Source organism: Talpa occidentalis, unplaced genomic scaffold (genome assembly GCF_014898055.3).
Source record: "Talpa occidentalis isolate TD23 unplaced genomic scaffold, MPIMG_talOcc4v2.1 talOcc4.16, whole genome shotgun sequence".
NCBI classification, from domain to species: Eukaryota; Metazoa; Chordata; class Mammalia; order Eulipotyphla; family Talpidae; genus Talpa; species Talpa occidentalis.
The window spans coordinates 79,758,937-79,784,896 of record NW_023601653.1 but is presented as its reverse complement, the minus strand read 5'-3'; the positions used below and the strand labels follow the sequence as shown (position 1 = coordinate 79,784,896).

At 57.6% G+C, this 25,960-nt stretch overlaps 3 protein-coding genes across 9 annotated transcripts in view; all 3 read right to left on the bottom strand.

Moving 5' to 3' along the window:
* Positions 1–13,554, bottom strand: part of HOXC4 (homeobox C4) — a 37,031-nt gene extending 23,477 nt beyond the window's left edge. Inside the window, exon 1 of the mRNA XM_037514883.2 lies at positions 13,517–13,554. The gene's annotated coding sequence lies outside the window, so the exon portion shown is untranslated. The remainder of the gene's footprint in view (positions 1–13,516) is intronic.
* HOXC6 (homeobox C6) lies at positions 387–16,605 on the bottom strand. 7 transcript variants are annotated; one of them, XM_054696679.1, is made up of 3 exons: positions 16,586–16,604; positions 2,297–2,642; positions 387–1,586 (listed from the first exon to the last, which is right to left on the bottom strand). In XM_054696679.1, exons 2-3 carry the CDS (start codon positions 2,448–2,450, stop codon positions 1,279–1,281), a joined length of 462 nt encoding a protein of 153 aa, XP_054552654.1. In that variant the 5' UTR covers positions 2,451–2,642; positions 16,586–16,604; the 3' UTR covers positions 387–1,278. The 7 variants fall into 7 exon arrangements, with proteins under 7 accessions (XP_054552654.1, XP_037370783.1, XP_037370784.1 ...); XM_037514886.2 differs by lacking the exon at positions 16,586–16,604 and adding an exon at positions 13,517–13,554; XM_037514887.2 differs by lacking the exon at positions 16,586–16,604 and adding an exon at positions 11,599–11,709.
* A 2,318-nt stretch (positions 16,606–18,923) lies between these two features.
* HOXC8 (homeobox C8) lies at positions 18,924–21,700 on the bottom strand. The gene is made up of 2 exons (XM_037515383.2): positions 21,108–21,700; positions 18,924–19,765 (listed from the first exon to the last, which is right to left on the bottom strand). The coding sequence occupies exons 1-2, from the start codon at positions 21,541–21,543 to the stop codon at positions 19,473–19,475; spliced, it is 729 nt and encodes a 242-aa protein (XP_037371280.1). The 5' UTR covers positions 21,544–21,700; the 3' UTR covers positions 18,924–19,472.
* Positions 21,701–25,960: the final 4,260 nt, after the last annotated feature.

The following is a 25,960-nucleotide window of genomic DNA, read 5'->3' as shown; positions in this document are numbered from 1 at the left end:
CGCGCGCCGGGGAGTGGGCCCGGGGCGCAGGGAGGGGGCGGCGGGGGGTGACCCTGGTGCTGGGATCATGCTTCTTTTCTGGCCTTTTGGGGCTCGGGGTCCCGAAGCCGAGGACCCCAGATAACCACAGGCAGGAAGAAAGGCCTGTGTGGGGCTGGGGACCCAGCCGGCCCAGCCCGGCTCACCCCCGCCCCCCCACGAAATCCTAGGCGGCCTCTTTTGTGGGGTGAGTGTGCAGCTCTGCGCAGGGCGCCCAGAGAGGCCTCCCGGCCGCCCCCCTCAACCCCAGAGCGGTCGCCAGGAGAAGGGGGAGGCCGGACTCCACGCCCCGCGCCGGGAAGGCGAGCCCAGGGGCCGGGGCGGGCAGCTGCCGAGCGCGCCAAGCCTGCTCCAACTTTCACCCCAGGTCGGCGGGCGAGCGAATTCACAGAAATCCCGATATAAACTTTTAAAAATAATATCAGTTTTATTAAATATTCGAGAACGGATCCAGAGGTCGGATTTATACAGGAGGGTAACACGAGGGGATTTTTTTAATTTATTTTTTCTCCTACTGGCTAAACAAACGTCATTCACTTTTTTTCTCTCTTTTTGTAATTTTCCCTCTTTTTTTTTTTTTCCTTTTTCAAGATGGGCTTGGGACACGGACGGTGCTAAACATAAATATAAATACAGAGACCACAAATACAGCTAAAAATATTCACACAGAAACGGTCACAGTTTGTAATATGCCATAATGACCCCCAGGATTCTTTAAATACAATTTGCCTGGGCTGGGCATTTGCTGGGGCGGAGGGCAGGGGCTGCGGCTGGGGTGGGGGGCGGGCCGGGGGTGGCTGTGGGGCCACGACTCGCCCTCCTCGGGCCTCCCGCCCTCCCCGGCGGCCTGGCCGGGCCCAGAGGCCCGGAGTGGAGGCCCGGGACCCGGGACCCGGCTCTCTGCGGGGAGAGAGGGGGGCGCCGAGGGGGCTGGAGGCCCAGGTCTCCTGCGGAGGGAGACGGGGGCTCCGCAGTGAGATTCAGGGGCCGACCCCCGAGGCCTCGGCCGGGAAGGGGCCTGCAGACAAGCCGAGCGAGCTGGGGAGGGAGCAGGGAGCAGGAGGCGCGTGGTGGCGAGAGTTTGTGCGGAGGGGGGGTCCAGAGTTGACTTTCAGGTCCACATCTGCCTCCTCAATTTGGTTTTAGGGAGTCAAAACACAGCCATTGTGCCAGTGATAAATACGGAGTGTGTGGTTCTGGAGGGGTTCGGGGCGAGGGGCGGGTGGCGGGGCGTCCCGGTCACTCCTTCTGCTTCTCATCTTCTGTCTCTTCCCGCTTCTCCTCTTTTCCGCCCAGGCTGTCGGCCGAGGCCCCTCCGCCGCCCCCTGAGAGCGTGGACGTGAGGTTAGATTCTTTTTTCCACTTCATGCGGCGGTTCTGGAACCAGATTTTGATCTGCCGCTCGGTCAGGCAGAGCGCGTTGGCGATCTCGATGCGCCGGCGCCGCGTTAGGTAGCGGTTGAAGTGAAATTCCTTCTCGAGTTCCAGCGTCTGGTACCGCGAGTAGATCTGGCGGCCGCGCCTCCGGTCCGCTCCGTAGCCGACCCCTGGAGACCCGGGCACAAAACACACTAAAAACAATCAGCGAGGCACCCCCTGCACCCGGCTGCGCCTCGCCCAGTCCTGACCCTCCCAACTTAGCCAGCAGTGGCGGCCTCCCTCCGGCTCCAGCCTGCTCCCCTGCCCCGCCCCACCCCCACTGGGGCGCCGCCAGGAGCCCAACTTCATTCAGTCCCCCACAGATGGGGCGATTGGGGGGTGGGGGGGGCCGCAAGAGCCTGGCTGAAAACTGTGAGCCTAAAAGCTAATTTTTGCAAAATCCCCAGCCCTGGGGATGAGGGCCCCGTTCCTCTAAGACTGGGCACCCCCACCTCCCCCGGCACCCTAGCTAGCTCCTGGGAAACTTCTCCCCACTTCTGTGCCCTCTCTTCTCCCCCGCCCTTCTCCCTTAGCCTGACTTGACTTTGGGGGGCTCCTCCACCCCTGCCCCCTCCCCTCACCCCCTGCCCTGCTCCTGCCCCCTCAGCTCGCCCAGAGCCCTCCAATCCGTCAGGGGCCGAGGGGGCCAGGCTCCTGCGAGCAAGCGGGAGGCGAGCGGAGGGGGCAGAAGAGGGGCCCTGTCTCGGCGTCGGCGGGGAGACGAGCGTGATTGTTTTTATGGGGCCATAAAAAACTCTCTCCGCCCGTTCTTCTAGGGAAGCCGGTCATAAAGCCAGTTCAGTTTATTTAATTTATATCTCGGAGCTGTAAAACTCACCACTGTGCGAATTCATTCGCTGCATCCAGGGGTAAATCTGGATACTGGCTTTCTGGTCCTGGGGCGCAGTCCTGCCCTGCTCAGAACTAAAATCCTGAGCGATTGAGGTCTGTGTGTTATGTCCTAAGGTGTTTTGTCTGCAGTTTGAGAGCATGTCTTTCTCCTGGTAAAAGGAATTAGATCCATAGTCATACGGCCCCCGGCTGGAACTGAACACGACATTCTCCTGTGGCGAATAAAAGGGAGTCGAGTAGATCCGGTTCTGAGCAACGGCAGCTCCATAGGTCGAGAAATGCCTCACTGGATCATAGGCGGTGGAATTGAGGCCGACGCTGGGGAGAACGTCCTGGCCCCCGGCGAGGTGGCAGGATAGGGAAGGGTTAGTGAAGTAGGAATTCATCCCTGTGCCTTTACCTGGTCGGGCTATGATTTCTTTAATATTTATTTCTGTCTCCAGTTTGTACTCGGAACTAGATGGTTATAGGGACGGCTCCAATCCAGGACAGACAAAATGACAAAGTCAGCTGACCCTCTTGCAGCCAATCGCGAGCCAGATGTCAAGAAGGGGGAAAAAAATCGCTTCTGCTTCTGTTGATTCCCTAGTTGAGACTAAGTGTGTGCTTTGAAAGTAAGACTTGGGTTTCTTTTTTAAAATATATATGGAAGAGAACTGATTTGGAGGTGAAGGAAGGGGGACCGGCGGCGAGCAGGGCCCTGCGGCCAAAGGCAGGCGAGCTGCACGCCCAGGAAGTCCCTCAGCCCCAGCAGCTAACTTTGCTGTGCTGTGGCCAGAGTCAGGGCTGCAGAAACCCCTGTCTGTATTTTTTTTTTTAATCTGATTTCATCTATATTTCCCCCCTTCTAAAATCACACCCTGATTTCTCTCTGGGAGGAGATCCCTCCCTACTCAGGGGGACCCCCAGAAATCCTACCAGAAATCCTGCTTTGACACTCTTGGAGTGATCTTCATCACTAAATCATTTCCCAGCAATTAAAAAAAAATCAAAAGTAGAAAGAAATGGAATAAAACGTGGCTTTCAGCGGAAGGAGAGTGTGACTGAGAGTTTGGGGTACAGGAGGGATGTGGGAAACAATGCAGACTAAAGGGGTGACAGTGAGACTTTGAGGTGCAGTGGCAGAGCTCAAGTGGACACACAGGCTATACATTTGCTTTCCTTTTCCTCCTAAGCCCCTCTGCCTCCTCAGGACCCCCGTTTTTTTTTTTTTTTTTTTTTTGGTGGGGGGAATCCTACAGCATTTTTGCCTACAAGGGAATAATGTACAAAAATACAATAGAAAAAGGAGAGAAAGCAGTAAAGGTGGGAGAGAGAGAGAGAGAGAGGAAGAAGAAAGAACTCTGAGAGTCTTACTAGACACATCAACTCCTGTTTATGTTGGTGAGAATTTATGATTTAGAGGCAGCCAGGGCTGGTGGGGTAATTCACAGGATCCTGCCAGAGAAGGCTGGTGGGGCTCTGATGGACAGTTAGGCTAAAGCCCCTGCACAGGTCAGAAGCCCCCTGGCCCCTCCAGACCCTGCCCTGCCAAGGGAGGCGCCCCAGGACCAGAGCTCTGGGGCTGGGAGATTCCAGCCAAGGGCTCTCACCCAAGGACCCGCCACACCTGGTGGGGCCCAGCCTCTCAGCAGCCCCTACCCCCATGTTTTCCACCTTGGGGCTGAGAAGAAGGAAGAGGAGGTTAGGGAAAGGCAGCTGAGGCCGAGACTTCTCAGGGAGCCGCAGGGAGCGAGCTGAACCAGCGGAAGGTGTGCAGATGGGGTTTTTCTCCTGATTAATCCAAACTTAATTTGATATCGTGACATAGGCTGAAAATGCTTTGAGTTGACAAAGAATGGGCGATGGGGCGAGGAGAGGGAGCAAGCAGTGAAAGCTCATATTTTCCCCTCCCATTTTTTTTGGGGGGGACTGGCTATAACAAGAACCCGGATGTCGCCGGATTTTATGATCTTTTCCTTCTGTGTAACAAAGCGGAGTAATCAATGGGTAGCAATAAAGCCATAAACGGGACTACGCTGGGAAAAAACTCGTTTATTCATCTTCTGTAACGTTAAGGTTTCCCTGGAGTGTCGCTAGGGGGGAAAAATAAAGTTTTGAACCCAAAAGCAGACAATGTGTAGGAGCTGGTGGAGACAACATGTTAGTTAATACATGAACCTCGTTATGGAATTGAAGAGTCTTCCTGCCAGACGATTTGTGTTGTGTCTTAAAACTACATCCCCCATCGTGCAGCAAGGAGGGGAATTTGTTGCCATTAAAAAGGGTGGGGGTGAGACCCCTATAATTAGAAAGGTTCCTCCTCTTAGACCATACTTTGTTCTCCCCGAGGAGATGAAGGTAAAAGGGTAGAGAAGCTTCTTAAAATAAGAGGGAAATTTTGAGATGTTATCTCATATTGGGGGTGACATGGCAGGTACACAAACAGACACCAGCGTGAATGGCTTTTCGGTCTCGAATCCAGCTGTCCTCGAATTCATGGCATGCCTGGGCAGAGGTTTCCAACAGCTGGCTGGGGCTCCAGGCCCCCTGGAGGGCAAGATGCAGAGGGAGAGAGAGCTGGGCGAGAGAAATCCCAGAGGGCTGAGCTAAGGAACAAGTCAGTGCACCCCTGGACACAGGCAAACCCTCTCAGAGCTCCCAGCCTCATTTCTGCCCTAAGGGGGAGAGGTAGCATGTGTAGAACAGGCCAAAAGAGAGAGTAAATTCCACCACCACCACCCCCATTTCGGAGAGAGATTGCTAGAGGGATAAATCATGTCAGTGATATTTCCTTCAAGATATTAAATTGTTGCAATGTTCAACAAATTGAATGATGGAAGATAGGATGCCTTAATGAGGTTTTGCTTTCAATGAGTGTTGATTTTCTACGTATTTTTAAATCTCTTTCATGGGTGGGTGGGAGAAGGAAAGACCTGGGAAGAAAGAAGGGGCTTCTGCTGCAGCTCCCTAGCAAGGATGCCTGGGAGAGGGGCATCCTCCCAAGCCCAGTCTGCAGGGAGAGGGGGCGGCAAAGTTGGGGAGAGTCTCTTTTGGGGCCTAAAGGCACTGGTCGTGGGGGTGGGCAACCTGAGGAGCAGAATGTAAGTCTCAGCCCCAGAAAGTTAAGTGTTTTATGACGTCCCTAAACAGAGGGCAGAGACCGAAAGGTCTTGCCGGTTTATAATGAACAGAAACCAGCTGCTGGGGGAAAAAGGCAGAAATGCTGGAAGGGGGAGACAAGGGGAAGCAGAAATACAAATAAATTCCCCCACTACTTAAAGACTCAGTAAAATTAATTTCCAACACATCCGTCCCCCTCACCTTCGGCTCATGAGGAAAGAAGTCTCCTCTTTCAGTTACATCTTTAATGATGCAGCTGAAATGTGCTGGCAGGATTCGCTCCAAGGGGGGAGAGCAGGTCAAATGAGTCCGATCTTCCCTCTATAGGGTTGTATTTTCCTTTTCTTATTTCACGTTAATTCTATTTTGGGAGCAAAAGAACCACTTTCTATGGGGGGAAAGCTAGGATTGGGGCTTTTAAAAATATATATTTATATTTTCCTGTTAAATTTGTCTGAAAACAATTATGGAAACTCATCAGCAGAAGCAAGAACAGATGTTTTATTAAAACTGCAGTTGAGCTCTGTAAATATGCTCAAGTCCTGGCGGGTGTGTGTGTGGGGGGAGAACTTGTTCTTTGTTTCTATAAAATGAGCCAAGAGAAATCAGAGAACACCCCCCATCAGGCCCGCAGGTCTCTGAGTTGCTCTGCCCCTTCGGCCTCCCAAATCAGGCATTAGGAGGGAACTGGCGGCAAGAGCAGATTTTTGCTTTCCAAGTTGTAATTAGTGGATTCAAAAACAGAATTCTAAAAACACAGAAAAGGAATAAAGGGGGGGGGGAGTTGCTGCTAGCTGCTCCAGTTTACACCCCCCCCATCCAAAACACATGCTTTTCTTGAGCACTAATTATAGGAGAGGAACTCACTGCAGGCGCCATGGCCTGAGTGGGGAGCAGTCACTGGCCTGGAGTCCCCAATGCTGAGGGTTGCCCTGGACGCTGGACACTGGGGGTTTCCCGGGGCAAGTCTCACTGTTCCTGCTCCAACCTCACCCAGCTCCTGGCTCAGGAGCTGGGGCCCTGTGTAGCTCTGAACTGAGGCGGAGGTAGCAGGACTGGCCTCTGGCCCTGAAGGGGTTTATGGACAGGCCTCACCTTGCCTGTCTTTGCTTTCTACTCTGTAGTGGGAAATCTATCAATTTCGTGGGGAAGGGTGTCTGATATGAAAGGGAGGAGATCTGGAATTTTTATTTGGCGTCTGTCTTTTCTAGAGGTCCCCTTGGTTTGCCTTCTGGTGGTCTACTCTCTCTCCTAGATCCCCCAACTCTGCGTGGACGCTGTGACTCACCCAGCCTCGCACACAGAGAGACACCATTCCTGGCTGCCTGGCTGCCGGCGCCACCAGCAACAGCCCGCAGCCTCCGGAGGCAGCTCAGGGGCTCGGACACTGGAGCTGCAGAGCTCAGAGGTTGGCCTGGGTGCTTAACAGCCTGGAAGCCACTGCAGCCACATACCCCTCTTCCTAATTCTGGATTTCAGGGCGGGGAGAGGAGCGACTGCCCCACCGGCTGGCCTTTTTTTGTGCCACTGGGTGAGGCTGAAATCCCTTTTGCAGAGAAAGCCGAGTTTCATTAATTGTTCAGCTCACCTTGCAATCGCACTGTTTGATTTAGGCTTTGCTGTTCTAAAGCAACTGCTCAGTTGGCCGGACTGGCTTATGATTAGATGGTTTTATTTTAAAATTAAAAAAAAAAACCTACTCTAAATGCCTAGTGTTTTGTGTACAAGATCCTTTGATCTCCACAGAATCCTGAGTAAAAGGATTACAGAGTCTGCCAGAGAACCTGAACGCGGGGAACTGGGTCTGCTTGGAGCTACCAAAGCACAGCTCACCCAAGAAACCCCCAGTTTTTCATACATTTGGTGGGGGAAGTTGTCTGAGCACCTCGCTCCCCATACACAAGCTGCATTCCAAAAAAGAACATTCCTCTTTTCAAAGTTCAGACGTGGTGGACACACATGGAGAAAAATGAAATTCAACATATCCAACCTGGCAAAGGACCCCATCTGGGGCTGCTGATAGTTTGGGGACAGTATCAGAGGCTGGCCAGCTGAACAAAGTTGGGGGTCAGTGGGCAGGGGGGAAGGAGGAAGAGGCCAGATGGGGCATGGCAAGTGCCTGAGAACTGCCCCAACACCTCAGAGGCCTGGCTGGGACCCATCCTTTGAGCTGAGAGCTTCAGAGGCTGCTCTAGCTGCTTTTACTTTATTTGCAATTAAACAGAGAAGAAAGGTACGTGGAAGGCGCTGCTAACTCCTGTCATATTTTCTCTCCTCCCTCTCTTTCCAGATTTCTGCCCGACCTTGCCTTACAGCCACTCTACTTAATGCTGCTACTACCATCAGCAGACACAAACGGCCACATCACACTGGCATTTGTTTGGCTTCTCAATTCACTTCTCTGACCGAAGGTTAAAAAGTAAAATAGGTCCCAAGCACTCTGTCCCAGCCCACTCAGCCTGGGACTCTTAAGGCTCCCTCTGGGAGAAATCATTTCTGGCTTTTTGGGTCCCCAAGCCTCCCACCTCTACCCCAAGTAGCTGAGGATCAGCTGAGGAGAAGGCTTGCGGACAGCTTTGGAATGGGGAGGGAGCTCAGACGATGAGTGACTCTCGGGGATGCAAAGCCAGTGGTTTTGCTGAGGCAAGGAGGAAAAAATTAAAACCCAGAATATTCAAAATATTTTTGGTTCCCAGAATGAGGCCTCAAGAGAGTCTCAGATGAAGAAGGAAAGGCAACCCGGGCATGATGTTCAGTGCTGGGCTAAGGCTCCCCAACTTCCTGGCATGTACTACACCCCTGCACACAGAGCTCGGCTCAGACCCATCCCCACCTTGGAGGGTTCTAAGAATTGCAAAATTCAAGAGCGAGGCACTTGTGACGTCACAGTGAGTTGTCAGGCGGAAATTGTAAATGTCATCAAAGTTATATACAGCAAGAGTTTTGGGTGCGGGTGCCCTGCTCCCCCTCGCTCCCCCTCCCTTCCCCCTTCTCCCTCTGGTCTAAGTTCTCCCACTTGAAAATAAAATGTTATTATGTTCTGGAACAATAAGCTAACAATGAAACATAGTCCTCATTTCCCTATAAATAATTTTATCCTTTATTGTTTGCAGATCTGAAAGAACCATTTAATCTGTGCTGGCGAAAGAGGGAGAAAGACGGGGAGGGGGAATTAATTTCAGAAACAGGAATATGACTTACTTCGATGATACTCTTTTAGATTTGATAGCCAGGAGCAAAATTAGAGGCGAACAGCGGCCTCTCCGACTCTACACCTGGCGGGACTGAAGATTTATAGGATCTTTAGTGAAGGGGCAATTTAATTTTGTAGGATTTGCTTAAATTCACTGCTATATTGGGGGGCTGAGGAGAAGGGAGGGCGAGGGGAAAGCGATATGCTTTATCTGGCTTTGTGAATCAGCCAACATTACCCTGATTTAAAACCCAACAACCTGTATCTCCCAGACAACTCCTGGGGGAACGGGGCAGTGAGGGGGGCTCAACTTTCTCAACGACTGTGGGGGGGCCCCCCAACCAAGCAGTTGCAAGGGGGTAGGAAGAAGAAAAACCCAGGCAAGAGGAGGGCTGCTCAAGTCTCTCCACCAACAGGCCCCCTGGGGGTTTATGGTGTCCCCATAATTCCCCAACCTTATAAACAGCTGCCCTATTTTAGGACAATTTCTGCTTCCTTCTCTTGGAAAGGGAGAATGAGGGAGGAGGTAATGGCGGGAGCGGGGGTGCCGGAAAGGGGAGGGAGTTCAGGATAGCGCTGCACTTTGTTCTCCTGGGTGAGTTTGCTGGTTTGGCGGGTTTCTGACGCAGGGTGGCAGCAGACAAAACAAATAAACAACTCACAGACACAATAAACAGGGGCAGCTGAGGCACTGTAGCAGAGGCCTTGGATCCGGTGAGGGGTACAATTTGGGGGTCATGTCACCCCAGCACCCCTGGTGGCTGAGGTCCCCAAGCCTGAGAAGGTCTTTAGTGTCTGATGGGCAGCAGTGAAGAGAAGGCAGAAGAATGCTGAGCGCCTCAGCACCAGCACTGGCACCCCCAGCCTTTCTGGACAGGAGAGCATTGGGGGGAACCCTATGGCCCTGGAGTCAAGGAGAAGCCCCAGCCCCTCTCCTGTCCGTCCTTTCTTTCATGGGATTTTTCACGGACATTTGTATCCTCGCCTTCCCATCCAGTCTGCCTTTCCCTGACTGCAGAAGGGAAGGAGGCTAGGAAAGGTGCCGGTGAATGCCCAGTGTTCACACCCACCGAGGTCTGCGGGGTCCACAGGCCACTGACTCAGCTTCTTCCTGGCACTGACCGTCTGTCAGCCTTTCCCCCATTTAGGTAGCAGGCAAGAAAAAACACAGTCGCACCAGTAACCAGATCTGGGTATTTGGGGGAACTTAGAGAGCCCTTAATCTGCTCCACAGATGCAGGCAAATCTGAGGCCAGGCGAGCAGCCAGGGCGAGCAGGGGTGGGGGATAGTTGTTCTCCGCACCCCTACACATTCTGGCTCACCTTCTCCACTGGCCTCTCCAAGCACCCTGGCTGGCAGTTGCCCCAGATCCCAGCTCAGAGGCCACCTTATTAACAACTCCACTCCCCTTCACTACGCCAGCAAGGCTTCTGGCACCAGGACCCAGTCAACTGCTCAGAACCGCTTGAAGGCCCATCGCACCCACAGAGAGACTTTCCACAGAACTCACTTTCAGTACAACTGGGTTCCCCCTGGTGAAAACAGTCTCCAAGTTGGGGAAGTTTGGGGGGAGGTGTGGAGAAAAAACAGAAGATATTCAGTATTTCCCCAGACAGCTGCTTGGGCAGCGGAGGCAATAGGTCTGAGAAAGCCTTTGTGGCATCCGTTGGTTCCTGGAACCCGCATACTCCGATTCCAGCAAGCACACACTTCCAACAGAGCATGCAAGAGGGCCTTCCTGGAGTGCCCAGTGCCTCCTTGAGCTCACTTGCTTCTATTGAGAGCTAACAAAATTTCACATGCATATAACACGGTGTTCGAGCGAATATAGGCATGGTAATACACAATTAACCACCAAGGAAATATGTATCTGCATATATTCGTGCGGAAGTCTGCATCTGTGCATTTGAGCCTGTATATAATAAATGCAGAAAGCTACTAAGCCTGGTTTTGGAACACAACAGCCAACACAACAGGCCGCCTTCTCCAAACAAGGTCACATTCTTCGTGGGGCTCACAACTGTCAGACCAGGGAGAGAAAGGGTTTGCTCTGCCCATTTCTCCTTAGCTAGGAACTGGCGCATGAAATACAGCTGATGGCAGGGCTGACAAAGCCGTAAGGGGCAGTCCGAGGGTGCCCAAAGGGTGGGTTCAGAGGGCAATGCTGGGGGCCCTGGGCTGCAGGGAGTGCTGCAGACCCTGACCCAGAGAGCCCGTGTCTCTGCCCAGCATTAGCCCTGGGTGTGCAGAGGCCTTGAGCCAGATTCTATTCTCAGCACCCTGGCTATTATTAGATAATCACAGCAGAGCTCCTCTGCACTCAGGACCAAGTCTACAGGGAATTTGGCCTGCAAGGAGGCTGAGGGTTGCCACTGGTGGCCCCTCTTGTGCTTCTGTTTGAGCACCAGAAAGGGAGAGAAAGAAGAGAAAGAAAATCGAAAGTAAGGAGGGAAGGTGGGGGCTGGCGTTTGGGGCCGGGTTTATCCCTTGGCCAGAGTAGCAAACTGGAACACCAAAGCCAGCCACTGCTGCTGTGCTTTCTCTGCCTCCTCTGTCTCAGGAGGATGAGCCCAGGGGTGAAGGGCACGGCCTGCAGCAACCTAGCCAGGAAGGGACAATCAACTGATAAAAACACTACAGACATTTCAGGATGATGTCTCGAATGCATCAACCCCAAATCGAGCCCTAGCACCCTGGCATTTCCACAGCAGCATATTAAATCAGATCTCTGGAGGCCAAAGGAGGTACCCCAGCCTCGCCAGGCCCACCCCTCCGAAGGGAGGGGGGTCCTTGTAATATCCCAGGTGAATCCCCTGAGCGTCCTTCTGCAGAAACTGCGTTCCTATGTGTGTGTGTGGGGGGGGGTTGAATGGGGGGCGGGCGAACAAAGGATATTCGTGCCCTCCCCAGGTCACTGCAGCCACTGCAGGGGCGGGGGCAGAAAGCGGGGGTCAGACAAAATACACGCGAAAGAGAGAAACAGAGGCCTCACCGGTCGGCGGCTCCCACATTACGCCAGGAGAAAGGTCCCCATTTTCAGGTCTCCGGGCCCTGCACCGGCCCGCTGCAGCCCCTCGCACTTTCCAGGTCCCGCAGCCTCGGGACGCCGGTGGCCGCGGCCTGGTTCCTCCCGGGCGCCGCCTGGGCCGCGCAGCGCCGGGAGAGCCGCGGCAGCCCGAGCAGGCGGCGGGCTGGGCCCATTTGGGGAGAGCCGGGCGCTTCTCCGGATCGTAAACAAGGAACGCGAAATTAGCCCCTCGGCAGCCGCCTCTGCCGACACTCAAGCCCTGTGGGGTGGGGGGCGGGCGGGGGAGGGAAAATGCCATTTCTTCCCTCGGGAGAATACCTCGGAGGCCTTTATGTCGGCTGTGAGCGGGGAATTTTGGGGGGGCAGGAGAGGAAGGAACGGCTTTGCGGGGGAGGGGGCGAGATTCGCCGTCGACCCGGGCCTAGGGGGCTTGATTTGACCGCAACCGAACTCGATATTTTCAGAATTTGATGAAAACAGGTTCTCCGCTCCCGGCCCTCCCCCCGGGCGGCGGGTCAGGGTTTAAACAGGAAACCGAGGAGCGCTCCCCTCCCCCACCCGGCCCGCGGCGCCCGGACGCGCCTCTGGAGAGCCCCGGGGGGGGGGCGGGAGCTCCGGGCCCGGCCGCAGGGGAGCCGGGCCCCCCGACTCCGACCTCCCCGGGGACCGGCGCCCCGGCCCGGCTCGGGCGCGCCCGCGCGGGTCTGCGGGCGCCGCGGCCCGTGCACAGCAGCGCCCAGGGCGCGGGGCCGCGCCGGGCCGGGCAGGGCGGGGTCATCTATCAGGCGGCAACACATTCAGGGCCACGTACATTTGGAAGAAATTAAGCCACTGTGTTAGGGAACCACATGTGTCAGGGCAGGCCCCGCAACGCGCCTTTAGCACCAATTATCAGGGCGATCCCGAGCGCCGGGACCCCCCCGGCTCCCGGTTCCGCCCTGCGGCCCCGCGAACCGGCCGCCCGAGACCCCTCAGGGCGCTGCTCGCCCGGGAGGCCCCCTCCGCGCGGCCCGCGCCGGTCCCCACCCCGCGGGGCCTCCCCGGTGGCCACCGCCGGCCCGCGGCGGCCGCGGGGGGCGGGGGGCGGCCCGGGAGGCGTCGGGGGGCGGCGGCAGGTGGGGGCGGCGTCCGGCCCGGGCCGGGAGGCGAAGCGGGCCCGCGCCCCGGGCGCAGGAGGGCTCGGAGCGCCCGGCCCCGGCCCCGCCGCCCGCCGCAGCCGGCGCCTCCCACCGCTCCCCGGCGCGCGGGGGGCGGGCGCGGGGCGGGGGCGCGCGCTCCTCGGCTGACGCGCACCAGCCAGCGGCCTCCCCCCTAATTGCCAATTAACAGGCCGCGCCGGCCCCGCCGCGCCGCCGCCGGCCCGCCGCGCGCCCGCCCGCACTGCGCATGTGCGAGCCCGGCCGGCGCCGCGCGGAGGGAGGGGGCTGCGCGCGGGGAGGGGCGCGGAAAGTTTGTCGGGAGCGGGGGGCGACTCGGCGGGGGACCGCGGGGCGGCCCGCTGCTCCTCGCGTCTGCCCCGCGGCGGGAGCCTCCGGGCCCCTCGCCCCCGTCCCACCGCCCGGAGGCCGCGGCCCTCCGACAGGTGAGGACCAGGTGGGTCGGCGCGGGGCGCCCCGGCCGCAGCCCCCCGGGCGCGGCCCTCCGCCCCCCCGCGGCACCCCCAGCCTCGGCGCACGGTGACATCAGGACACACACTCCCCCACCGCCATCCCGCGGCTTCGCCCGGTCTCCCCCACCCCCAGCCCCCCACCCCTGCGCGCGCCCACCCTCTCCACGGTCCCCGCTCCGCCCCGGCCGCACCAGCCGCGGCCGCCCTTATCTCGCAGCCGCCACCAGCCACGGACCATTAGTTACGTATTTGAACCAATAAGGAGACACTTACCGGGCGCTGCTGTCACTCGCCCGCTCCCCCTCTCTGCCTCTCTCCCTCTCTGTCTGTCTCGTCTTCCCCATCCTGGGCCGCGGCCGGGCCTGTCTCGGCTCCACACACACTTACACTTTATGGCAATGCAAAAATAAAAAAGAACAGTCCCAGCCAGCAAAAAGCCAAATAAAAGCAAGGCGAGGTGCGAGCCGGGCCCGGAGGGCGAGCGGGCGCGGGGAGGGGCCGAGGCGGCCGCCGCGCCCCGGGAACTCCTGCTCCCGCGCCCCGCGCGCCCCTGGGGGGGCTCGGGGGTCGGGGAGCGAGAGCGCGATTCTCAACTCCTGCCTCTCCCCCAGCCCCCCCGCCCCGGGTGCCCCCAGCTTCCGGCGACGCCACCTGGGAAGAAAAAAATGAAACGGGGGGAGAAAATAAGTATTCGTCGGATTAATTAAAAAAAAATATACTGGGGAGGAAGGGCGCGCCGCGCAGGTTTCCCTGGCAATGTTAGGCGCTTACAGGGAGGACGGCTCTGCGGAGCGCTCCGAACGGACAAACCACAATAAAAAGTTCACGTTCATGGATGGAATCCACATGACTCCTCGTGGCCAATCCAACTTGTGAGTCGATCGTAAACTTTTATTACTCAGCTGTAAATTTTCTGCAAACAACCGGGAATGCGATGCATTTGTGTAGCGTGTGCAAATGGGCGCCGCGGTCGCCATGTTTACCCAATTCTCCGGGCGAGGGCGCATCCCCGACCCCCACCCCCACCCCACCCACCCCGCTCCCCACGGACCCGCGGCTCGCGGCCAGCGCCGAGAGGGCGCAGGGGGGCCGAGGGAGGCGGCCAGGAGGATCCCAGCGCCGGGCCGCTCGCCTCCCCCTGCCCAGCCGAATTTTCAATATTTTCCTTAATAAATGGGGTAACAAGGTTGGATGGGGGCATGACCGTTGGGAGCCTTACAGAGATTCGTGGCATTGGGGCAGCGAAAGCCGGCGGGTGGAGGCACTGAAGTGGGGCGCACCCCCTACCCTACCTTTGTGTTTAGGGAGAGAACAACGTCCTTCCAAATGGGGTGCCCTGGCAGCCCCCACTCCCCTCCGGCCCACCCCAGACAGGAAGGCGCGGAGAGACAGGCCTCTGGAAGCCTTGCAATCCAGCCTGACCTAGCCCTGGTCTGAAGAGCAGGGCGGGCTGGCACCGCCCTGGGCAATCCTGCAGAGGCAGCAGCAGGGGTGAGAACTGGGGGGTGAGGGCAGCCTCCAGAGCCCCCAGTTCCTTTCTTGGAGAAAATGACTTTTTTTCCCCCCCAAGAAGGTCCCTAGTCTCAGGCCTCCTCCTCAATTCCTAAGTTCAGACGGCAGCTTACTCCCAATATTTTCAGAATTAAAAACAAAACTAAGGCCCCAGACCGTGGTCCCCACGCCTTTCTCCTCTGGATGCAAGGTGATTTGAAGCCTTTTCTGCCTTGTCGGGTTGCCCCCACACACACGCGACTGCCTTTTACAGAAAAATCCCAGTGTCTGGGCATCTGGGACACACCTTGGGGTCCCTGAAAAAATAAAAAAAAAAAAGCCTCATCCCTTCCTGAATTCCACCTCTGATACTACATTCCAAGCACCTGAGGCACCTTTGCTTTCACCAGATTTCTGATGCTGGTGACCATGCGGGGTGGGGGAGCCCAGAGTCAGTGCGCTCACAGAGGCTATTTGCCAGCCCCTCTCCCCACCAGCCAGAGATGTGAAGGCCCAAAGCCCGCCCCTGGAAGGGGCATCGAGCTGGTATGGGGACTTCCCGCAACTGGGTGCCCCACCCCAACCAACAGGGGGCCCTTCACCCCTCCCCAAACTTCCTGCACAGTAAGTGAAGTAGTTCCCTCAGCCGGATGCAGGGACCTCGTTTCTTTTACAAACCCACCCATAAATTTTATAACAGGTAGTTAAAAATTACGACGAGGAAGCCCTGGCCCTGCTTTTCACAATGGGCCGCAGGGAGAATGGGACAGCGCTGCGGGCAGCTCACCGGATATTTTGCCTCCAGTCTGTGGCACAACCTGTCCCAAGATCGCTGGAGCGGGGCGGGGTGGCCGTTCTCCAGCCGGCGGGCCGCAGCCGCGGGGGCATCGCCTTTGGGGAAATGAGGCTGGGGAGGCCAGTCCACTCTCCCATCTTAGGGTTCCCCCAAGAAGCCCTTTAGGGGACACACCACCTCCCTCCCAGCCCAGATCCCCTGCAGGCCCCGCACCTCCCCTGGCCTCTGCCATGAAGGGAGAAAATGCCTGCCGATCACTTTTTTTAAATCCAGAGAAACGAATTTGCCCCCCAACTTAATAGCTGCATTATCCCGTCTCTATGGTTGAGATTAGAATAATAAATTCAAGGCGAAATGAGCGAGATGCTTCAACTCAGCATTTTGAAAGATACTATTTTTCACAAATCACAAATAGCTTTCGGAAGCCACTTTGATTGGCTAATAAAAAAGTAAAGAATGGGAGAAAGTCCTATCTGCTGCAGCCGAATGGTCCCCATTCCGGTAATGGGACGGCGGGAGCATTTGGGAGGACGCGTTTCTAAAGAGAGCGCATCCCGCTCGCAATTAAGTTCCCCCATAAAACGGATTTTACCTCCTTTTCTCTCTTAACGAGCAAACAGAGGCGGTGGGCAGAAGGGGTGAGGGAGCGGGTGCTGCAAGAGGGGGCGGCTGGAACTTTCTAGGCTCGGCCCATCCGATGTTTCCCATCTCAAGCGATGCCGGCGGCAGAAGCACCCCACCCCACCCTCCGACGCCGGGCTTGGGGCCACCGCTCCGCTGAGCGGGACCAGGGACGCGCGGGTCATTCGTGCGGGGGGGAAATTCTGCGAGGTCCTTTGGAGCCGCCTAGTAGGGGGCTCAACCCACTTGGCCACGGGGTCAGCGATTTTTATTAATAGCAATAAGAATAATTCCACGGTTAAAAACGAAACGTCCCTGAGCCAGCCCTCGGAGTCGAGAGGGGATGCGCCGAAGGCCCGAGGTCGCGGCCAAACACGCTGTTTCTGGGGCTCCCCTGACAGGCAGTGGGTGTCTCCCCAAGCAAAAGGGGTTACCTGGCTGTCGCAGCAGCTCGCCCCGGGGACCTCAGATCCCGAAAGCTCTCCCCTAGAGCGGCTGGAAGCTAGCTACCCGGAGCCTGGGCTGCCCAGCCACAGCCTCTGCGGACCCAGGAGCCGCCTGTCAACGAGGCCGGAGCCGAGCCAGTGCTACGTCCAGAACCACTTCCAGGGGGACCCGGACCCAGTCGCGAGTGCAATCACACAGAACAAAAGTCGGCTGGGCCTCAGTCTGGGAAAATCATTGACCAGAGGTGGGGGGTTGGGGGGGAGAGACAGAGAGAGAGAGAGAGAGAGAGAGATCTGGCCTCAAAAATATTTCAGCCTTTGGGGGTCTGGTTTTAAGACCAGAAGATCCCATCACTTCCCCTTGTGCCCCTCTCCTGGCTGAGTGAGATGACTTGTATCTCTGGAATTTGGTATTATTCCACCAGAACCTTGCTGGCATAAACAGATTTCTGTCTACCCTCCAGAGTGGCGTGGACACCCCTTTGCCCCCCAGAGTCCCTTAGCCTTTGAGCCTTTAACTGGGGGGAATAAGAAGGTCAGTGAAGACTCTCCTTGCCCTGCTGTGGCAGGGGCAGAGGACTGTCCACTCAGAAGGCCACTCCCCCCCCCCCAGGTCAGTGGCCTACACTGAGGGCAGGCCAGTTGCCAAGGTGAAGCTGGGAGCAAGCTTGAAGCAGCTAGAACAGAGGCTGGGGTGGAGGCAAGTGGGCTGCTGACAGTTGATGGCTCTGTTCCTGCCAAATTCCAGTTTCAGAAGGTGGCCCTAGGCTGCCTGACACAGCAGTTCCTTCCCCTTCCCCTCTCTCCCCCCAGGCTAAGGCTTCCTCGCCCCCACCCTTGGCAACCCCCTTCCCCAGGCATCTTCCAGCCAGCTGCCTTGAGATTCACATTTCTCCTGCCCTGCTCACTGTGCTGGTGCTGGTGCTGGTGCTGGTGCTGGTGCTGGTGCTGGCTCAAGGGCTGGCCCTGAGGTGCCTGTGGAGACCAGAGTTAACCCCATGACTTCATCCTTAGCCCAGGCCCCAGAAGGAAAGGCCCTAAATGCAGGCGGGGTAGGGAGAAGATTCTTTGTCTGTGCCTACCCTGGGATGGGGAGGAAGGTGGTTATTAAGTGGGAGATGCCTTTTCCCCACTGGGGTCCTCGCATCCTCTGGAAACCTACTTTGTCTGGAGCTCAGGTTCTCCCAAGAGCGGTTTGCTCTTCTGCTCGCTCTTCTGCTGGGCTCCCTCCCCCCATCACCTGCCCTCCTAGCCCAGGCTGCTCCCAGTTCCTCACCCTCACCCTCGCCACGTGAGCTCCCCCCCACCTCAAAGTCGGCTCCGTGGAGACCTTTGTCCAGGTGTGGAGAGGGAAGGGTGCAGAGGGAAGAGGGGGCAGGGAACTCGGGAGTGGGGGGCGGGCATGGTGAGCAAAAAGCAAGTCATTCCAGCTTCAAATATTTTTTCTCCTTTTTTTTTTTTTATTATGACTCACGTATACAATACAAAGTACTTGGACCAGGAACAGGGCTGCCGGACACAAAATCTACATTCATAGCTGGACATAAAGACAAATGACCAAAAATTATTATTATAGATATATCTTTAACATTTTTTTCTTTCGAGCACATTGCATAAACAGAGGATTCAAGACAGAGTTAACTATACATTCAGTGCAATTTAGTTCTACTCTACTGGGGTTAGAAGCACAATAAAAGCGCACAGGACCGGCGGGCTAGGCAGTCTTAGTTGTTGGGTTTTTCTTAGTGAAATAAGCAGCAACAAACGACAACAAAACGGCATTACGAATACTCTCAAAGCAGGATTTCTCTCTATAGGTAGTGATAAAATACGCTGGAGGTTTCTTTCTTTTTTTTTTTTTTCATTTTCTTTTTTTTTCTCTTTTTTTCTCCCTATGAGGATTTTTTTTTAAATGTCTCTTTTTTTTTTATTTTTTCAAGATTATTGCAGGTTCCCTTTAGGTAGTATGTTAAAGATTTATTAGCAGTATTATTATTATCATTGTTATTATTACGTTCATGATTAGGGTGATTTCTGAGCGCTCACACTAACGCGGCTCAGAGGAAGCTGGGCCCAGCAACAGAAATCACACAGCAAAGGGGAGCAAGGCAGGGGCCGAGTGGCCGTGGGGGGCTAGGTAGGATTTTAGCGGTGGCTGCAGGCTCCAGAGCTACTCAATGGGAGGGCGAGGGGAGGGAGAGACCCACTTCTCTCAGGTTTCCATTAGGTTCCTAGAGAAAATCCAGGGGGTCTTTCTGAATGGGGAGCCCCAGGGAGGGAGAGGGACTATTTCTTGCCATCAGGTTTGTGTGATGGTTTGTTGTTGTTGTTGTTGTTGTTGAATTTCTTTGAACATTTTTCCCTTTTCCTGTCTTCACTTTTTCTTCCCTTTGGAAAAGAAAGTAAATCTAGATCGTCCATCCTAGCATAACAACAAAGCCAGGAGAGTCTTCATCCATATTTGAGGGGCTCCCCTCTAAATAAATACCAGAGAAGCAGGGAGGTGGGAGTGTGTCAAGAGGGGGCCGAGGGGGTGAAGAGGCCACGTCTCAGACCTTCGAATCCTGGCAGGACTGGGAAGGGCAGGGAGGGACAAGTGTGACCTGGGGCCAGGACTGAGACAGAGTCCAAACTTTCCGCCGTGTCTGGGTCTCCCCCCTCCGGCCCCCAAACAAATGAAGATGGGGGAAGTCCAAAGGTAATAAAATCAGAGCTGCAAGTATCTGACAGGTAGTTAGGGTTGTGAGTGTCATTCTATTCTCTATAAAAGCAAATGACAGTCGTAAACTTCTCAATTTATCCGCTACCATAAAACGAAACTTCAAGGGAGTTGCTGGGGGGGGGGGTCCCTCTTTTTTTTTTTTTTTTTTTTTGCTTAGTCCTTGTTTTCTTCCTTTTCCTCTTCTTCTTTCTCCTCTTCCTCATTTCCTTCTTCCTCCACCTTCTCCTCGTCCCGGGCTCCAGGCAGTTTATCCTTGTTGTTCTCCTTTTTCCATTTCATCCTCCGGTTCTGGAACCAGATCTTCACTTGTCTCTCGGTCAGTCCCAGGGCGTGAGAGACCTCAATCCGGCGCTTCCGTGTCAAATAAGGATTAAAGAGAAACTCCTTTTCTAGTTCCAAGGTCTGATACCGGCTGTAAGTTTGCCTTCCACTGCGCCGCCCCGGAGCTGGACAGAACAGAACCCCAGTCTGGTTACGTTCGGGTGGGGGCTTGGCTTTCCCTTGTCACTCTTTTCCCCCTGGAGTCCCCCCCCTGAGCTCCCGGGTTCCCTCCCTCCTGCGGAAAGGGCAGAAAGAGCGGAAAGCAGGCAGGGGCAGCAAAGTTTGGGGGACTGTCTGCTTTGGCTTCACCTTGGGAGGTGGGGTGGGGTGGGGGGCAGGGACTGGGGTCTCTCTGGAAGCTCGGAGATTGCAGGGGGCCGGGGAACACTGCAGAGTACCCCCCAGGCCTGCAGTCCCAGGAAGCTGGCCCTTGCAGCTTTGTTTACGAGTGCAAAGTGGCATTTGGTGAGCAGGGCTGGGGACAGGGTCTCCTTCCTAGAAAGGAAAAAGGTCTTGGGGGTGGGGGGAGAGGAACTCTGCTCATCGCCCCCTCCTTGAGGCTCTCTGCCTAATGCTGTTGTAGTAAGAAAAGTCATTGATCTCCTGGAATGTATCACCGGCTTGGCCTGATGGCTAACTGGAGACCAGCAAATAAATCACAGGCCATCCCCGCTGGAACTTGTCGCTTTTTCTCTTCCCCTTTTACTTCGAAATTGGGCCACGAGGGGCTGCCTTAGGACCCTGAGCCACTCTGAGGGTCCTGGGGAGACCCCACAAGCCTTTGAGAGGGGCCCCGTGCCTGGGGTCCTCTGGACCCCAGAGCCTCCTGATCTGTGTGGCCTCTCTCCAGCACTCCTTTCCCTCCCCTCTGCCTCTCCCCTCTCCCCTGGAGAGAAGTGAAGGAAAGTTAGGGGATGGCCCTGAGGCGGGCTCCCTGCGAGGAGGCAGTGGGCACCCCCAGAGAGCTGGAGCACCTGTCCTTGGGGGTCTCGCCACCCTCTGAGCCAGCTCAGGGAGGGAACCAGTGGTCTCCCTCTGCCCCAAGACAGCCTGGCCCCTGTCCTGGACGCAGCCTGTCTGCCTTCTGGAGAGACTGAATTGCTCCCAAGGCTGGTCACCTCTGGGCTCTCGGCCCCTTCCCAGCCAACTCCCCAAGTCTGACTTGGAGAGGGCCGGAGGGAGCCGCAGACAGACAGACAGACAGAGGGGGAGAGAACGATTTTTAACCCTTTGCGCCTAGAAGCCACCTTCTCCCCCACTTTCCCCCCAGCCCCCCAAATAGCCCAGGCAAGCCCCGTGCCCCACCCCCAGCCGAACCTCCCAAGCTGGAGAAACCCACTCAAGCCAGGGTGGGGCAGGAGAGACCCCAAAGCCGGGAGGGAAGGCAAGGGCAGACAAAAAGGAGGCGAGGGAGGGGGAGACCCCGGAGCGCGGGAGACCGAGGGGGAAAGAGAAAAGGCTTCTCACCGTGGGGTCTCATCCATGGAAACATGAGGCTGGGAGACGAGTTTTGATTTAAGTGGCCTTGTCCTTCGCTACTGTTAGTGTTGGCGGAGGATTTACAGTCGGGATATTGCACCACGCTCGCCTCTTGCTGAGCCCCATAAAGGGACTGTCTGGGGAGCGCCTCGTAGCCATAGAATTTGGAGGCGTCTCCGTGGCAGCTCAGCGAGCACGGGTTCTGCTGGTAGCCCGAGTTGGAGATGCCCGAGGTGCCGTGGTGGAAGAAGTCTTGGACGTGGTGCGAGGCGTGCTGGAAGCCGGGCGCCGAGCCGCCGGGCCCGTACACCAGCGCATGGCTCCTGCCCACGCCTTGGGGGAACCGGCAGTCGTAGTAGGCCGGCTCCAGCGACTCGCCGCCTTTGTACTTGGAGAACAGGGGGTTGACGAAGTAGGAGCTCATGCTGGGCACATGAAACCCGCCGCCCCCTCCCCGCTGGCTCGCGACTCCCCCGCCCGGTACCCCCGAAACTCCCCTCCCCCCGGAGCGAACCCCGGGCCGGCTGGCGCCCCGGGACCGGGCGGCGCTGGGGGGCCGGGGCTGCGCAGCTGGGGGCGCGGGGTGCGGGCCGGGCCGGCTCGCGGAGCTCCCGGGGCTGGGCGCGGGCGGCGGCGGCGGGCGGCGGGCGGCGGGCGGCGGCGGCTCCTTCACTGGCGGTAGGTAGAGCTCGCGCCCTCTCGCTTAGCGCTTTCCTTTAACAGCCCAGGCGAATTCCTCAGACTCCCGGCGGTGGCGGCGCTTACACGCGATTCGCGTTCATCAATCCACGACATGAAGACAGGCGAGAGCGAGAGAGAGCGAGAGAGAGCGAGAGAGAGAGAGAGAGAGAGAGAGAGAGAGAGAGAGAGAGAGAGAGGGAGAGAGAGGGAGAGAGGGAGAAGAGAGGAGAAGAGATGGTGGGGGGTTGAGGGGTTCAGGGGCTGGGGGGACCTGGAGGAAGGGAGGGGGCGGCCAGGGGGAGGGATGGGGGTGTGGTGTATGCGTGTGTGCAGGGGGGTGGTGAGCCAGCCCCAGCTAATGGCTGGGGCCAGCTTTTCCAAGGTGCGCATTCAGATTTGAAGGTGCCCCCCCTTTTCCTGCCTCCAAAGAGAGAGATACCTGAGCCAGCAGGTCAACTCAGGTTACCTCAACAGGTATAAGACCCCTGAGGTTCGGTGCCAGCCAAGGAGAAGGAGAATTGGTCTCCAACCTAAGAGGCAGACTCCCTAGGGGGTCCCTAAGTCTGGGGACTTGGAGAAGCACGTCACATCCCTAATACTTGGGGCTTCGGAGCCCTCTCTGTCTCTGCCCCCCCACCAAGGTGGGAAACTGCCTTGGCTTTCCTCCATCTTTAAGACTCCCTTGCCTGCCAGCCAGGGCAAGATAGAAAAGAGGGCAGGAGTTGGGGGCACTCCATACCCCAGTCCAGGCTACACTGCCCCTCCAGACGCCAGCCCCTGCCTGAGGCAGGATGCCAGGCAATGGCCACGCACGAGCTTGGCTGGGGGTTCTGAGAGCAAAATCTGCTCCTTGGGGTAGAGGAGAGGGCCTCGGGCAGCCCGGGCTTGTTTCTTCTTGGGAGCCTGCTTCTGTGGGGGTTGGAGGGGACGCCACAGGCCCTCTGGGTGTCCCCACAGACCCTAACCCCATAGGAAATGCCAGCTTTGCCTGAAGGGGGCCCCTGGCTTCACCCCCCCCCCAGGTCCCCAGGCAGGCAGTCCAAGCCAGGATGTGGATGGGAACTGTCAACAGACACTCTTTAAATATTTACCCACACTTTCTCCGGGGGGGTTGTCACCCCCCAGCCCAACACTGGGCCAACTCAAGTGAATTCTAATGGCGACAAGAAACCTGAGCGCACCCTTCTCTGGCCAGCAGCGTGTGCAGCTACCCGGCTCGGCTCGCACAGGCGGAGCGAGGAGAGGGCCAGGGGGCCGAGGCTGCGCGTGCACACGGGGGAAGGGGAAGAGGATTAAGAGTGATTTTCCTGGTCCTCCCGCTCAAGGGCGTGTGAGGTGGTCACACCCGGGGTAGCCCCGGGCACACTTGGCGCACACACTTGGCAGACTGTATGCGCTACTTTCTGCCCTGAAACACATCAGATGCTCGTGAAACTACCAAGCATGTCCGGGAACACCCCCCGCCCTCGACGCCCACAGACACCGCACACAAACGTGCAGGGCCAAGCCCACGCCAACGTGCCACCTGACAACACAGTATCCTCAGCTCGTCACATCGTGGGGGGAAGTGCTACCTATTTTCCTGCCACATCCTGGAGTTTCAGGGTTGGCTGAGGAAGAAGGTGGTTAGAAAATTAGATCTTTTTCTTCCCCATCCGGAACCAGCTCTGGGGATGGAAAAGGGGGGGGGCAGTGCAGGGGCGGGCGGGTGGTGGAGAGAGAACAGTATGACCCCTCCACACACACACACCCCAGAGGCCCTCCATTATCTAAACAATTGCTGGGGAGAGGGCCATCCTCAGCCAAACCCCTAAAGCAAAGTCACGGGTGCCCCAACCAGAGAAGCTGCCAGGATCCCCTGAATTTGGAAGAACCTCCCCCCCATCTGGCTTAGGGGCTGCCCAAACTCTGCAATGCTCAGAACTCAGGGCCTGGACCTGCAGGAAGGGAGGGCGCGCCGCAGACCGCCCTAGGGTGGAGTACAGTGAGGGGGGCAGGCCAGGGGCGGCTCCACCACCAGAGCCTAGTCCAGTTTTGGTTCCAGCCCTGCCTCCGCCGAGCTGCTCTGCGGAACGAAGCAGAGGGAGGTGAACTCCAGGCTTCCAGCATCTGGGCCACTGGGGACCGTCATAAATACTTTCCCTTCTCCAGCCTGCAAAGAGGACGCTTGGCAGGCCCGGTCCTCTCTGGGGCCTGCGCCTTATCTTTTAAGGGGTGGGGGGATATCTCGACATTTTATGGTCCAGCGAAAACCCTGTCACGGAGCTTTTCTTCCAGGCCTTTGTGTCTTGGAATGCGTCTGTCCCTAGTGTGCCGCCGCCAGCGCCTGCTCTGGGAGCCGAGGAGTCCCGAGAACCCCTGGCTGGACTTGGTTTACCCCTTTAGGGCTCCCTCGCCTTCTCTTTAACGCATTTGTTTTTTGGGCTTTTTTTTTGTTTGTTTGTTTGTTTGTTTGTTTGTTTTTCTTTTACACCTCTCTGCTTGGGGTCGCTCCTGGAGCCTGGAAATAAAGGAACAGCAAGCAGCCATCCTCGCTGGGGCGTCTCTGCCCCTCGCCCCGAGGCCTGCACCGCCCTCCTAGGTACCACGGATTTATGTTCGTTTGTCCGGGTCATGCTGCCTTTTTGTGTTAATTACACGCTGCCTGCTTCCGGCTTATCTCCTCCACGAAGAGATTATTTTGCACCCTCGCCCTCCCGAGTCGCCCGAGCCTGCTGCCAGCGCGAGGGCCCAGCTCCCGCCCGCCACTCGCGATTTATTTACACCTCGCAGGTGAGAGGATTGATTTGCTCCGTCGGCGGGGCCGGGCCGGGCCGGGGCGCGGGCCTCCTGGCAGCGGCTCGGGGCGGCCTCAAGTGTCAGCGCGGCCCGGCGGCGGGGGCGCCGCGCCTCTAACATTGAGCAACAGCGCCACCTCGCGTCCGCGCGCGCCCCTGCAGCCGGCCCGGAGCCCCGGCCAGGAGCAGGTCGCAGGCCCGGCCCCAAGGTGGGACGCGAGGCGACCGTCCCCGCGTCGGGGCGCGCGGGCCCCCCGCCCCAGGCGCTCCCCGGGCGCGCGCGGGCCCGGCTCTCCCGCCGTCTACGTTCTCGAAACAAGCTGGCCGAGGAGCTCACGCGCTTCTCTCTTTGCCACCCTCGCTCCCTCCCCTCCCGAAGAGACTGCACCGCGCGGCCGCGACCCACCGCCTCGGTCCCCCGGGCAGACGCATTTCTGGGCGCCGGGCACCTCCGCCCTGGCAGATGCGCGCCCCGAAGCTCCACCACCTGCTGCCCGAGGCGCGCGCCCTAACGTCCTGGCTCCTCTTACCCCGCTGCCGGCTCCGCACCGCCTGTCCCGCCGCCGCCCGCCCGCAGGACTTTGGGGTGGGCCTCTGCCTTCTCCGGCTGCAGCCCCCGGTTCGTAGCCATGCCGCTCTCTCACGCGCGCGCTCGCCCCCTCTCCCTCCCGGCCAGTGAGGGCCTGTTCTCCGTGGGCCATAGACAAAACATTCCTATAATCCGATTTCAAAGGAAAGACTGTCCACCTTATTTAAACCATAAAACAATTAAGCCCAGACGTCTAGCCAGCTCCGCGCTGCTGTTTTGTTCGGGCCCCATTCAGAATCCAGCGCAGGGAGACAAACAGCACCATAAAAGTGGCATTTCGGGGCTGCGGAAATGTACCTATCCGCTGCCTTCCCAAGTGGAACAACCTTTAGGGTTTTGTGATTCTGACAAAGGAGCAGCGGAGGGACGGGAGGGGGAGAGGAGGGCCGGGGGGATCCCGCCAGCTTCTCCTGCCCCCAGCTCTTGCTCCTTTCTCCAGATGTGTCTCGTTTGCGTTCACAAATCATAATAAAGAAAAAATCAAATCCCATCCTGACCCGCAGGCCCGGAGCTGAACTGGTACCGCGGGCTCGGCCGGCTGGGCCTGCCGCATTCCTGGCTCCGGCCAGGGCCCTCCGAGCCTGCCCGCCTGCGGCCTCCTTCCTGCCCGGCGGAGCCAGGCCAGCCTCGCCGGCCGCAGGAAGCAGGCCGCGCTGACAGACGGACGAGGGGAGGCGACAGGGCCTGGGAGCAGGGGCGGGGTGGAAGCCCGGAAACGCCGGCGGCCTCGGGCTCGGCTGGGAGGGACCCTCAGAGAGGAGGCCAGGCGGTCAGGGCCGAGGGACAGGGGTGCC